The sequence below is a fragment of the Apteryx mantelli genome, chromosome Z (genome assembly GCF_036417845.1).
Source record: "Apteryx mantelli isolate bAptMan1 chromosome Z, bAptMan1.hap1, whole genome shotgun sequence".
In the NCBI taxonomy this organism is placed as follows: Eukaryota; Metazoa; Chordata; class Aves; order Apterygiformes; family Apterygidae; genus Apteryx; species Apteryx mantelli.
The window spans coordinates 16,131,320-16,146,932 of record NC_090020.1 but is presented as its reverse complement, the minus strand read 5'-3'; the positions used below and the strand labels follow the sequence as shown (position 1 = coordinate 16,146,932).

Here is a 15,613-nt window from a genome sequence, read left to right as displayed (position 1 = left end):
AACTGCCAAGTCGCAGAGAAGCATTGTGCTTCATGTCTCAGACTGGTTGCAGAAGAAACCCTTTATGTGTAAGCTATTATAAATGGGTTACTAAACAATGTCTGAGAGCGAGTAAAAATTACTATCTGTCAACCCAAGGACTAGAAGGAATATTGAGAGTTTCTCCCACCCTAAGACAAGATAAGCTAAACTTTGGTATTTTCTTCGCTAGGCCAGACAACTCCAACTCATTCTGTTTTTCCTCTAAGGTCATTTTGCTAGACTTCTGATCATTCCTGTTTCTCCTTGGATCTACTCTATTTGATCTGTATCTTTTTTGAAGAGTAACATCTACAATTGGTCTGAGCAGAGCAGAAAGCCAACTTATAGGCAGTATTCCTTTTTACATATACCAGCCTCTTAGCCTTTTTCATCATATAAGAGATCATTGAGTCATGTTCAACTGCTTTTCCACTCTATTCCTCTCATCTTTTTCTTCAGAGCTGATATCCAGTAATTGATTAGTATTAAGAATCTCTCACTTATTTTAAAGACACAATCTGAAAAGGTTAGTAATCTGTCAGTATTGTTTTGAATTCTGCTTTTTACGCATATTCACAGTCTCTTCCAGCCAAGCCCAGGTTATAGATATAATGATTGTGCTCCATTATCTGATTTAGACAGTTCATGAAACACTGTGTGGAACCAAAACAAGGCCAGTCCCAGGCAGGACACTGTTTCATACAGGTTTACATTTTGTCAGTGAATTGTTGGTATATATATATATTCTTGATTTAGTTTTCCATCTTCTTTTGCCCCTATCCCTTTTGTTTCACCTGGACCATGCTCCCATAGGGAGACATCATCTAAGACAGTATCTTACTGCCTTGTTATCTTTCAATCGCTTACAATTAGATAGTTTGAATATATTGCCAAACCTTTGGGGGATTTGAAGATAAGCTGATAGGTCTGGGACTCCCCATCCCCACAGTCTAAAACATGAGCACCATGTCTACCCACTTGCTTTCCAACACATTGCCAAACTGTCACAAATGCTTGAAACCAGTTGCTAACAGTTTCTGTCAGGCTGTTTAAACACCCAAGGATGAGTTTTTTCAGCTCCTGCTGAGTGAACAGTTTGACTTGATGAAACTCTTTTTGCTCTCGATAAAAGTGACCCTGCTCATGTGAATCCAGACTTATGACGCCCCTGTCAGCAGGGTCCTCTTACTTGCTCAAAGTCCTGACAGAAACTGCTGGGTGGGGATGGACAGAGGAGCTTTCCACCCAAGTAACACAGTCATCTTCATGTTGTTGAGTACTAACCCTAAACTTCAGGTGGCAGTGCTGACTGGAAGATGCAAGTGAAGGATGTAAAGATGGTTTAAATAGCAAATGTATCAGAACCAGGCATTTAGTATGTCTACCAAAAGGATGCAGAGCACTCCTTGAAGTCCACAGTCAGTTCTCACCAAATTCTCTTTGTCTTCATAAAAATCATGTTGATTAATGGTGAACAAAACCCAGCTCATGTGAATCTGGAGAGCTCCATTATGTTGCTCCAAAGCTCAAGATCCATTGACCTGTTTCCCAGTATTTCCTATTCCAGGCCAGCCCATCCCTAGCTCAAAGTCCAAGCCCTACTGTGAAGTCTTGTATGTCTAATGCCAAGCTTATCTTGACCATTATTTGATGCCATTTTTATTTCAAATTATTTTAAATTTATTAAAATGATAATCAGAAAACAGGGGTGTGACCAGCACAAAAAAACCTGATGAGAAAACAGTTTGACCCTATTCTTGGTTAAGGTTCCTTCAGCTCAGTGTACCTCTTGTAGCCAAAAGGATAAACCATGCAGCCAGCCATGCAGGTGTGACTTCACTGTTAGGGAGGTCATCTGTGCCACAGCAGCTTGGGGAAGCAGACAGCCTGATACCGCTTCTGTCTTCAGAACTGAGTGAGAACATCCTCTTCAGAAAGCATATGCACTACTGCCATATTTTCAGTCAATACAGATAGTGACAATAAGTGCTCAGGGCCACCTGATCTTTTTGGACCTTATAACTTTGCAACATATGACTTTCCCACAGTCATATGGTCAATGTTCTCCACATCAATGTAAAATGAAATTATTTCATGAAGTTTCCAAGGGCAACGTGCTTCCAAAATGACAGAGTGAGATCAGAGACTATCTTCATCTTCATTCTCTTACATGTCTAAGTAAGTCTGGATGTTTGCTACTGAATGTCACAGACCAATAGCAAGTAAAAACTGGAGCTGTAGATACTTTGACTTTGAACATCAATCTTGTTTGCTTACATTTGCTTTTCAGAAATGTTTTCATGAACTGTGTGTTCTCAGGCAAGGAAGGATGGCTTAGCATGCTCCAGAGAGAAATTGCCACATGCAGCTTGGAATTCATCCAAAATTCCCTAGAGATTTGTGGCAAAATTTTAACAGGAAATTACTGAAAGCTTTCCCCAGCTCAGGAGTGCTGTCCATGCTCTTCTTTTCTGCAGTGGAATAATCTTTAAAAGAAACCTAACTTCCTTTATTATGAAGTACTATACTGAAAAATCATCATTAATGTAAAGAGCTTTCTAGACTGGAAACCTACTGATTCTGGAACAATTCCTCTGCAGATACTCAGTCCTGTGAACTGTGGAGCAATTCATAGAGATGGAAGTCTACACTCTCTGTTGTCACATCCATCTCATCAAAAGCTTTGCTCAGGATCATGTGCGATGTCCCACATGATAAGCACAAAATACTTGTAACCCACTTAGGTTCTATTATTTTTCTTGTAGGCATCAGGAAAATGAAAATGAAAAGTGTAATAGTTCTCTATTTCACAGATAAGCTTCAGCTATCCTACATGGATTTCAGTCTAAATCTTGCACTTTTTGAATCTTCAGCTATAAAAAGTCCAAAGTTAGTGCAAAGAAATGATATTTCTCAGTTTATCACTAATATTGAGGCACACTTTGTAGAGACTATGTTTAGACTGCATTTGCTTGTGTTTTAGAAACCACAAAGGCTTTTTTCCTTTTTTTCTTTTTAACTGGCTGGCTAGAAGTTATTTTGAACCTCTTGCTTAAACAGAACAATTTACTAAGTTTGCCATGATGTTGGGATGAATTAATGTTCCTAATTCAGCATTTCTCCCTTCCATAAGATGAGGTCTTAAAGATGCAGCTTAATATGCCAGAAAATGAATCAGCCTTCTGTGGGAGCCTACACCTCTAAAGTGCAGCAAGTCCTTGAACATGCTTATATTTATTAAGAACAAATACATGATGAACAGCTTAGCCTTACTGTTTATGCCAATGTATGTAGGAATCAAAACTAGATAAGGGATTAATTCCCAAATGCTATACCATTTGCACAAAGCTGCCAGAACTTACCAACACATCCAACATAGTAATTTTGTACCAAAGCCAGCGCATTAAAGAATCTGGTCCCCTATACTGCAGTTATCATAAATTTAGTGACACCTTTGGTGCCAAATGCTTGCTTTATGCCTCAAATGGAAAGCAGTTGGATGACTAGGGATCCTTTGGAAACCCTTGGATGTCAATGGGAGTTTTTCCAACAAATTGACACTCAGAGACAGCACGTGGCACAACACAGACCTGTCCCAAGAGAAGCTAGCAAGTGTGTGTGTGTTCATGTATACTCCAATCCATTTCCCTCTGGGAAGTGTACTGGAAAAGACAAGTCAATGACAGAGGGCTGACACTGCAGCTTGTGGCACTCAGCTAGTTAATAGCTAGATGCTTGTATTTAGCACCACTGTCCCCTCCCAAGTATTCTCTGCTCTGTACTCGCGCCTGCTGCTGCCATAAAGAGACTGCAGCTGCGTGACTCTCTGCAGCACACTGCTAAACTCTTCCTCCTCTAGCAATAAATCACATGGCAATCTGGATTTTAATCTCTTTCTGCAATTTTAGACCTCTTAGTGCGAACTCCTTAGCCATCGCCTACCCAGGTTACCGCCTTTCACATGCAGTGCTGTTTTTAACACTCTGTGGAAAAAGAACATGGCTGAAGCACAGGTGATGATTGACAGTGTCCCCAAAAGGCTGGAAAGCATCTTGTATTTAGCCCTCTGCTGGTAAACTGAGGGTTTTCGTCTTTCTGTTCTCTCTCTCCTTTTTTTTTTTTTTTTTTTTTTTTTTTTTAAATCTTGTGCACTCCTGGCTCCTAACACACCTCTGCTGTCCCAAATCTTCAGCTGGTTGCCATCTGCTGCTATGCTTAGGCATTCCAGACCGGCTGAGCCCCACCTTGCTAGATGTTGTATGTGGACCATGATAAATGAAGCTGGCACTCTGCAGGACAAAGCAAATTAAATTAATCAGATACCAGTTGAATTCAACAACCTGAGCTTTGCACTGGCTGGAAAGGGCAGCAACTAAGATGAGAGTAGTTACATCTCCCTCCAAAACGAGCTCCCTGAACCACATTGGTTGTTTGCTTTTTTTGCACAGAGAGGGTTTGTTTTTACTGGCAAAGAGGAAGAATGCTTTACTCGCCTCCAGCGCCTAACCTTGCTGTAAGTCAGCCTAGTAACAAAAAGCATCTGTGCGTCAAGAACTACATAAGTCTGGTGTGCAGTTGCCAAAAGCCATACCCATTTCACTGCTGCTCAGCTTGTTCAGGTGATGTTAACTCTTCGAAGCACAGTGACTTTCCCAACTCAGAATTCTCCACAAAAAAGGCTGTTCTACCTGAGGAAAAGAAGGACCAACGACAGGCGTAGCATCCTAGTACCCCCAGGTCCTGTTTCCAGAAGGTATCTTTGTCTGAACAACCCTTCAGCGTACATCAATTCTGAGCAGGTGCAAATGCACTAGAAAGTTGATAAAATTTAAGATCATGTCCAACGCCATCCTACCTCGATAAGGAAGTGTGAGATTGAATTCACGGCTCTGTCAGCTTTGCTGGTGAAACAGGCAAACAGTTCCCTTCCTTGAGCTTTACTTCCTCATTTGTAAACAAATACAGTCGACTTTGTGACAGTGCCATGGAATTTACTCACAAAGAGGGACTAAGAAGTAGATATTACTACTGTGAGTGCTCATAATTTACTACGAATACAGAGTTTGGTGCTTTCCTGAATCAATGCTCCAGACCAACCATCTTGCTAATACCTTTACTTTGCAAGGATTCAATTCATGAAAGATAGTTCATACTGTATGAGAATAAAACTGTTTTTGCAAAGCTTGTGAAAAATTCAATACAAACAGTCATTGCTGGAAGAGCAAGAGCACTCAGGAGAGACTGAACACCACTGTTCCAGTCCCGTCCCACCATTATCACAGCTAACCAGCCAGCCATCACTTTTGGTAAAGCATATAAATGCTGAAGTATCACCTGTAACTTCACATGAACATCTGCTCCACTGTTATCATGGCATTCAGCATCTGTCATTAAAGAATCACACTCCGGGCTACAGCTGTCCAGTAGTTTCCAAAAAATTAAATCTTTCACAACTATTTTACTTTACCAGAGATTTACCAAAAAAAACCCAAACAAACCACAAAATCTTCTCACTCATTTTCAACCTCTTTTGCAAAACAGTTTTTAAAAAGCATGAAATGAAAGCCAGTGTCTCAGCTCGTTGTTTGTGCTCAAGAGATGTTGGTGATGTGTTAAGAGCTAGGAATGTGCTGTGGAAACAATTCTAAATTTAAACAGTTGAGTTTGGGTAAGTCTGGAGACTGTCTAGAAATTTCTCAAGAGCAAGTTGGTTTCTAGTATCTATTTGTTCCTAGTTTTCACTGATTCCTTGACAGCAATATTTTTTCTTATTTCCATTTCTATTGCTGTTAGGTAAACATTCCTGAAGGAACAAATCAGATAAACCCCAAAATGTTAATCTTAATTTTCAAAACATCACAGAAATTTTCATTTGGCTTTGACTGAGAATAGGCAAAGACTGTAACCTTTCCTATACTATGCAGGAATTACCAAGGTTTTATATGATCAAGAAGTCAAGAAGAGACACAAGTGTGCTCCTGTGGATTTTTCTATGGAAACTCTTCCATGAAACTGACCTATGTTATTTGCTGCATTCCAGGGAAGGGCTGGAGATTTCAGCTTAAGGATACCTCTCTTCATCCTTTAAAGCAAATGCAAACATCACACTTCCTCTCCCACAGCTGATTTCCACTGAAGTTCATAGGAACCTCACAGGTTCATATTGTGCTCACAACATAAATCTCATTAAGATTTAGTTTGTGATAATGTCTAGTTTACACCTTCTAAACACTTTCCTGGAAATATTTGCAGCAGGACACTCCTGACATTGTCCTAACCCCACCAGGCATTCCTCACTGTAGAGTAGGTTGGAGACCTGTTAAAGTCTCACTCAAGTATTTTCAGCTCAGAATTTAAAATTTATATACATTTTTCAAAAGAGGACAGCTACAGGTAGATACAAATAAGGCATTTTTCTATTTCTGAAACTTGGATGTTAGGAATGCTGAAGAACGAGATTTCAGAAGAATGGCTGTTATTAAACAGAGCAGTAACTACAATTGCAAATATAACAATGAGAGAAATATGGGACTGGAAAAAATAGTTAAAACTGTATAGCCACAGTACTCAAATGAGTTTCACGATGCTTTGTGGGAGGGTGTGTTCTTTAGTTCCCTAACTCAAGAAAGCACTTAAAGATGTGGTCTACTCCAGGAATGTGTTTATGTAAGTATTTAGGATGAGCAAACTGGGTCAGACCACAGATCCATCTAGCACACTGTCCAGTCTCTTACCGTACCAAAACCAGATGCCTGGGGAAGACATTAGGAGCCGACAAATTTACCCAATACTTCTCTCCAGTACTCTCTGAGCCTCCAGTAGTTTGCAGCTCAGAAGTTATTTATATCTAAAGAGTAATCCTCAGTGGATTTTTCTTCCATGAACTAGCACAGGTTCTCCTCAAGCCCAAGTGCACTCTGAGCATCCACCACATCCTGTGGAGATGTGCTTTACAGGCTAACAATTACTGTGGGAAGAGTCACCTCTATGGCTTTGTTTTGTCCATGAAGGCTACCTTCCTTAGACAGCCACTAATTCTTGTGCTGAAACTGTGAGGAGTCTCTTCTGATCCTCTCTCTCTCTGTAATACCCATGACCTTATAGATTTCTGCACACACCCCTCGTGAAACTGTTTTCCCAGCAATAGTGTCGTAGCTTGCTTAGTTTTTCCATATCTTGCTGCCCTTCTTTCTGCTAGCTTCAGGTCTGAAAACAACAATTCAAACAGACTTGATCATGCTTAACTTTAAGGGCAAAAAAAAAACCAACAAAAAAAACCCTTTCCATTACTTCCTAAATGAAGGCACAGAAAACTAGTTTATGAATGATTAATGATTAAATGAATTTGTCATTTTTTTTCCATCTGATCCTTAGCACCAGGGATTCTAACATTCATGAATAATATTCTCTAGAATGATTCACAAAAACTGTTGGAGAAGCATGACAGTAAAATGATCTCAGGCACAAGATTTACTAGTCGCAAGTTGTAATTTTGTGGAAGGAAAGAAAATAGGTGAATGGGGAGAAAAAGAAACATTCACTCTTCTGTTAATAGGTGAACAGAAATTTACAAACACCATATGATGCTCATGGCAATTTCTGAGTATGCAGCCCAGAAATGCAGTATGTTGCAGCATAGAAAGCAGGGAGAAAATTTTGACTTTGCCTACATCACCAACGACAGCAATACTGAAACTGTATTTATAGTACCTTTCTAAAAGATAGCCGTTAATTACTATTCTCAAAGAGATGTTGCAAAATAGGTGCACTTTTATATGTACACACATATACACTTTTCTATCTTTTCATATCCTTCTGGGAGAACTCCAAACCATTTTGTAGCATTAGTTTAAATAGTGTGAGACTAATCTCCTTTTCAGAACAAAGATCTCCTGCTTGTTCATGTTGCATTAGCTCCCATACTGACCTCTAGTTCCTTGTTAAAGGCAGCACTCCCCAAAATGCAGTTCCCTGTTCCATGGTGCTGGCCATATTATTTGGATGCACAATTCTGCATTCACCTATTTTAATGCCTGCTGTATTTATGTTGACTTCATTTACCAAGTAATTCAACTTGCTGTATATGACTTCTTTTTGTCATCACTGTTTATGGCTCCACCACTCTTTATTTTATCTGCATACTTTATCAGTTTTGACTTTGCATTTGTATTGGAGTATGAATAAAGATATTGAACACCATCAAGCCTTGCAAAATTGGTTCCTGTGAACGCTCCACTGCTGTTGCTCCCGAGGAACAAGGCTCTGTTCAGCAATCTTCCTCACTAACAACAACTTTTTGAGATCTGTCAGTCAGCCAGTCCTTAATCCATCTAAGGTATACCCCACTGATAGTGGAGAGTGCTATTTTTAAACCAGAATGTTCTGCAATACTCAGTTAAGCATCTGATGACTTTTAAGTAATGTTAGATCCACACAGTTGAGCTTAACAAGTAAACTTGTAATCTCATAGAAAAAGCAAGAACGTTCTTGTTTGACAAGAGCTATCTTCCACATGGCTACTTGAATGTCAATAATTATTTTTCTCTAATACTTTAATTAATGCACTAATGGATCTCAAAGCTGGGCATGGGTAAATGCTAACCAACATTACTGTTGTTTTTAATTGCTAGGAACACACTACATTTTAGCAGCTTCCCACCTGCATCTGTAGGCCAGTGTCTCCTTAACTTGAACATCTTATCCAGCTCCTGTTCTAGTTGTTGCCCTACTGGAAGATTTCTTCAAAGTGAAGTGTGCCAGTGATTGCCTTTAATTCACTTTATATACATATGATACATATTCACTGTATCATATGCATATTTGTACCTGAAATACATTGATGCATATTCAGTGTCCCCACTTCCCAGATTTATAGCTGCTAGTTAGGTTACAGAAAAAATTTACATTTCATAAATACTTGTCTATATTTATACTGCTATCTGATGGTGATATCTACAGCCAAAGAGAACGGAGCCATTTAATAAATTGCAAAGCTATGCAGTTTATTTATCCGAAGTGTGATAAATTGCTCAGCTCACCTGTTCTCTGGCCACTAAATCTGCTTCCTCTGGGACTATTAGCATTCCAAACTTCTGAGCAGCTTAGAGAAAGCATATTTTTTAAAGCCACAAAAATGTTTCCTTTTTTCACCCACAATTTTACCCATTGCCTCCCTTCAAGAAAAGGGCGGATGCACACTCCAAAGTTTGCTATAGTAAGAGGTTTAGAAGAGAAGGCTGCTACCAGCTAATGCCCACCCTTTCTACTACTTGTTTTAACCTCCTGCTGGCCTCTTGCAAAGCATGTCTGCCTTGCACTCACAGTGGGCACCGCTCCGCTCCATCCATAGCAGAAGAGCAGACTGGTGTTGTGGTTATTTAAGGTGAGGCTCAACCATAGGTCTTAGGAACAGTGCAGGATGATGGAAGGATTTATCAGTATATGTTTGTGGCGCACACAGCACTCAAGTTGGGAGATCCGGTGTGACCTCTACTAAAGCAAAGCTTCAAAAAAACAGCCATTCCAGGCTGCCATATGAGTTCCCCATGCCACAAACTTTGTATTTTTCCTCCTAAACAGAGAGAACCGAGTTCCACTTTACCAGTAGTTTCCTCACATCTCTCTTTCTCAGAACAGACTGCTGTAGCATCCTGAACTTGCTGTAGGGAATTTTAGAAACTTCTGAAACAGAAAGATCTAAAAATCACAGCTTAAGCATTTATCGTGGTATTAAAAACATACATATTTGAAGCCTGTATTTTATCAGGACTGCACGCTCCGTTTTTAACGCCTTATTTGGCTGTGTCTTACCCTGGTAAAACAATAGCATCGAAGTGCTCCAGAGCCTTTCATGAATCACTAACAGCTCTCTATGACAAGGGAAAAGTCCGTTATTCACAGTTTACAGATGGAAGATGAAAGCACAGAGAGGCTGAATACTTGCTACTGGCGAAACAAGTGACTAATTCACGTTCACCATGTTTTAGATTAATGTCCTAACAGTTAGACCCCTTTTTTCCTCTTCTCATTGCACTTCCCTCTGTGCCAGACGGGCATACATTTAAAACTGCGATTAGCCAGAATAAGAAAGTACAAAACTGAACTCTCAGAAAGGTGTCAGTCTTCTGGAGCAAATATTCATATTTCCATGTCTGGGGATGCACACTTAAAATTTACTCTGCTTCTCTTCCTGACCAAATCATTTGCCATGGTGATTACAAAAGCAAGCACAAATGTACAAGCAGCGGTATGTAGAAGTGTCAATGACCATGGATAGGACTTTTTTTCTACATGTTTAGCGTGCAGCCAGCTTGATCATAGAGTGCTGTAGAAAAACTTCTGCTTCTCTGACTGGGTTACTACAGCTTGGTTAAAGCTTTTCTCAACTGATTTTCTACAGGGAACCCCAAGCTGAACTGAAATGTCACCTTTCTCCTGTCTAAGAAACAGTGTAACTTTTGAGGACTGACCTTATTTTAGCTAACTGGGGTGGAGGAGAAACATCATCTAACTCATGTCATGTGATTCATCCTGATGGTGCAAAGCTTACATTAGAAATACACTGTTCTGCGCCTGATAAACTTTTGCAGTACTCCAAGTGAGAAAAGTTACCTCAGAAACTGGTACGGACAACCTGTTGCTCTGCAGAACATATAAACAAACAAATCAGTTTGTGGACTCAGATTCAATCTTAAAACAAGGCTATTTCTGACACTGTAGTTAAATCCTTTGAAATAGAATTCAGTGTATGTATTACTATAATATATTTTATTTATAGTTGGCCTAGCAGGCTTTACAGAAGTAGAACCCATAAAGGAATATATATTGAAGGTCAGGATTCCTTAAAATCAGCATAAACTTAGTGTAAAAGGCTACTATATAGCAGATAATAATTTTATGCCCATTATGGCCTCATTGATGTGAAATGCAAAGCACCAAGAAACATAGAATCTGAGTCACTTTGGTACGCGGCTGGAGCACATCATGTGGAGTGGAAATGGATGCCACTTGGTTTTCTGTTAGTTATATCGCAGACAAAGGAAGAAGAAGAAGTAATATAAACCATATAAACCAATTTTTTTAATTTGAAGACAAATTTTTTTCGGACTCATATATAATTGTAATACAGTTAGCACTTCTGCAGTGTAATTCTTATACTTGTTGACATAGAACTCCCAAATCAGAGACAGTTGTGAGAATTAGCTCTAGAGGAACGTTACTAATGTTTTAATGCTGGGAATTAGTAATGCCTAATCTGCTAGAAAACTTTCAAACAGTTTTTAAAAAAGCAGCTATTTTCCACTGTTTGAAAATTAGACAGTTATAATATTTTCCTCCCATAACCAATGATATCATTTGCTCTTATACAGGAAATATTTTAGGGAGAAAAAAGTATTTAGTTTACAGCTGGTTATTTTAAATCTCCATGGGCCTATTAGCAGAATAAAAGACTTAAGAAAAACAACTTGGTACAGCAGCAGCCATTCCTCTAACTACAAAGGAAATCTATAATCTGTGTCAGCTATAGTAAAACATAACATCTGTTGATCGTTGGTGAAACTGGGGAAGAGAATCTTAAAATCCTAGCAGGTTCTGTCATTTTCTGTCTTTTCACCTCAGATCTGAGATGTATGGTCATCGGCACGTACCGTACCATCCGACTCTGACACAGCTGCATTAACATATCAACCATGGAAAAGAAAAAGAGCTGGATGTCACTTGGAACAAGGACAGGCTATGTGGGGTTAGCAGATGAGCAGTGGTCACAGAAACACAGGGCTTTTGACGTGATGTGTTTGCCTTGCTAGATGAGCTGGCAATTTCTATATGCCATGATGATTATGTTTTTTAAATACTGAGGCCCGATCCTCACTAGGTATCGTTGCCCACACTCCACTGAGGTATGCACCAGCTGAGCCTGTAGTTCACTCCAAATTAGATTTTAGCACGAAATGTGAAAACAGAAGTTTTAGCTAAAATGGGGCAAAATTCTGCCCAAACTTTACCCCTTGGCAGGATGCAATTCAGCAGAGGATTTGTCTCAAAGCATGTGCTCAGCTATGGAGCTCAGGTGACAGTTTAATACTAGTAGATCAAATAATCAGACGGTTTTGATAATGCACGTTTTTTATTTAATTGTGTTAGCAAGTAATAATATCAGAATTATTTTCTGCAGTAAAAGCCACCCTGCAGCAGATCATTTTGCTATAACTTCTTAATCAGCTTAGCTAAAACTCCCACAGTGTGAAAATATCCTTTTTAGCGGAGTACTGATTTTCTCCTGCAGTCTCCCCTCCTCCCCATTTATTTCTCTTTTTCTTCTCTATCATCAGTCTTTTAAGCATGCCACTGTGCATTCACATTTTTTTCTGCACGTGTCAGCTCAATGCACTTCATCAGAACTCTCATTCTCAGCCAAATCCTACAAAACAGACTTTAACCAGTCATTTCCCAAAAGGAAAACTCCATGAAGAACTTCTCAAAAGCCATGCTTTCTAAATGCTTTCCAGCCACTGTGCTGGAATCTCCCCTTGCTTCAGTAACTCACAGCTCCCCCAGCTACAGACAAAAGAGCAAGTAAAATGAAACTGACTTACTGCTATGGCTTGGAGCCTTTCCTTGTGCAATTCTGCTTCCGCCATCCTGGAGAAAAGGACACAGGAGGAGAGAGAAGGAGACAGGAAAAAAAAAACAACAACAAAAAAAACAGAACACACACTGCAGTCACCAAGGGGAACTCAGTTACACCACAGAGTAATTGCAGAGAAAGCCGAGCTCCTGCGTAGTAGTCAGCCACTTTTAGAGGCACTGCAGACTGGCTCACGGTAGGATCATTTTAGTCACTGGACCAGTGCCTGCCTTGCTGCCTGTCTCCCAGCTGTATTGCTAACTGCATTTCATTGCTGCTTCTGTGTGCTGTTGCTGTCACACAAGCCATGTATGCACGCTCCAAGCAGCTGAGTACAGGGATAGCTTGCATGGCTATAATTTTTTGCATTGACGTCTCAGCTCGTTTGCTCCTCCTATGGAGCGCTGGGTCACGACAGGAGCTCGACATCAGTAGCATGCACAGTAATCAAAACCTGCATGAATGCAGCAGAGGCAGCAGACAGCCGTCCCACAGCGTGCCCTTCAGTGAGCCGTGCAGCAAGGAGGGAAGGCACATGGCACAGCAAGCGGGAGCCATGGAAGAGTTAGCCACTGGCCACCTCAAGTCTAAACTGGCTTGGCTGAAGGAAAGGGCATGGATGGCAGGAGAAGGGAGGGTGTGAACCGTGGAGAAACAATACAAAAGCACAGCAGTTTGTGAATGTGATTGTAAGAAGGCATGCTTTAAGAAGCTGCTACAGAGGTGGGTCTTTAAGAGCGTGTGTGGAAGGGAAGGGAAAAAGTATACATACACTTCTTACATGCATTACGCATTAAAACACTGGAACGACAACATCAAATACTCAAAGTGACAAAGCAACATGTAAACACAGTGTGAACGAAGACCTTGGGTGTCTTACAGACAGGGAAGGAAGCAGGTGAGGAGTGGAAGGGAAGCCTGAATTATTGTCATGAAGGCACCCTTTATTTCAAGCATGGGTCTGGTTTCACATGCTTCACTGGCAACCTCTTCACATATCTTTTTGTATGATCTCCTATCTATTTTGTTTTCTAATAAACACCGAGGAAGCTGTCCTCTCTCCCACCACCCGATCCACTGTGTGCCTCTACAGTGGCGTTCTTGCAGGCGACCCGACTGGCTGGAAAACTTGGAGCCACGATAGCCACCAAGGGCTAGAGGGCTGACAGCAGCATCCTGCTGCTGTCCCTCTGTGAGGAGCAGAAGTGCATTTTGCAGGCTATAATTTTGGTTTTATAACCACATGCTGACAACAGAGGAATGGGGAAATTCCATTGTTTTGGAGGAGAGTGCTCTGGAGGTCACCCTTCTGCCCAGCACTCTCCTATGTGCCTGCCCCTTTTTGTGCCGTCTGGCCTGGCACTTTACCTCTCTGCTTGCACTCCTATCTCCCCCTCCAGACATTCTCCACTTGCATCCTGTTTCCAGCTCCAGTATATGTCACTTGTTGCAAACTCCTTTTAAAGGTAGTGGCAAGTTCCACACTGCTAACCCAAAATGTTCTGCTTCCTCAAATATTTCCACCTTCTGGTCCCACTTCCCTTATGGGTGCCAGCCTCCTTGTCTCATGACAGCATGTAAGAGTGACTTCTGGCCCTGCTCTGTGTCCTTCAGGAAAGAGGTCCTTTGTTGGACAGAAAATTCACAGAACATTATGTAATTCAGGTAGTCCCTGTGGTCAAAAGGCACAGTTTTACTGCAGTATCCCAAGTGAAGCAGTATCTATAAGTGGGGGTCAGGGATGGGCTCACAGCTAGGGGAAATGCAACGATTACATCTTAAATCATCATTTCAATCTACCAGCTTTGTTTAAATAATCTGTTGGATGACATCTGCCCTATAGTTTATTCACTCACTTTTAGCCTCTTCTTTTTTTTGTTTTCAGTGACCACATATTGTTGCTTATATTACTACAGCTGGTTTTGAAATATCCTGTCACACAGGATCCAGACATCTATACTCCTACATACGCACAGAGAACATACATCAGCAACTCCTACGAACACTTTCAAGTTATGCAATTAAATCCATTCTCATGTTTTGCTGGTAGGCTTTGCCCTGGGGAGGAATTCTGCTACAAGCTACATCCAGCAAATTCAAGGGTATGCCACTGGTGTGAGCTACGGCTGGGGCTGGGACAGTGAGCCTGTTCACACCACGACCTTCAGTCGTACTTAGATTCGGGCAAACCTGAATGCAAAGTGCTCTGTGCTAGACTGTCCCCTTTACCTTCCAGATGGCACTCAATCAGCAAAGCATTTAAACATATGTTTAAGTGCATTCAAGGTACTAATGTTTACATGTGTGTGTGATCCTTGCACCTCATACCAAACCTCGCAATGGGCCAATGAAGCACAGCAACTACAACTTTGCTCAGCATTGTATTTGCTCTGTGTTTATCCTCTCTCCCGTTTAACTGAAATGCTTGTTGCAGGAGACAGGGAGGGAAGATGAACCTTAGCAAGTGCTGGAGCTTCCCTGGCCCTAGAGAAACTCTCTGTGGGGCTGCACACCTACACCCACAGCAGGCCTCTCTGGGCACCGGAGTGATCGGCACGAGGTGTGAGCCTGCTGTAGCCTGTGGGAGCGGACTGGAGGAAGAGTGGGGAGAGAGATGTGACCCAGAAGGCTCTCTTTGGGCTCTTGACATGTAAGGGGGATTCTGGACATTAGTTAAGTTTGCCAAGCAGAGTTTATTTGATGAAACAGAAAGACCAAACTGTTTTGAGTATTTAAGATTATTACTGATATGGAGGGAGAGGCATGGAAATAAAAAGGATTTATTAGAATAAGGCATACAGCAGTACTGGCACCAAAAAGAGCTAATCAAAATTGCACTTAGTGTTCTTGAATTTGAGGATCCAAAATAGAAGCTTTTCACCTTCAGGTTCTTTAGCAGAGCAGGGGCTCTGAACTGGGGGAGACTAGCACTAATAACAGGTGGGCAACATAAGCACAGCATCA

The 15,613-nt window shown here is 40.9% G+C and overlaps 1 protein-coding gene across 1 annotated transcript in view; it reads right to left on the bottom strand.

Annotated features, from left to right (window-relative positions):
- LOC106485131 (paralemmin-1) overlaps positions 1 to 12,957 on the bottom strand; it is a 127,589-nt gene extending 114,632 nt beyond the window's left edge. The window contains exon 1 of the mRNA XM_067316729.1: positions 12,618 to 12,957. Within this exon, the coding sequence (XP_067172830.1) occupies positions 12,618 to 12,662 (45 nt within the window). The 5' untranslated portion in view covers positions 12,663 to 12,957. The remainder of the gene's footprint in view (positions 1 to 12,617) is intronic.
- Between the last annotated feature and the right edge of the window lie 2,656 nt (positions 12,958 to 15,613).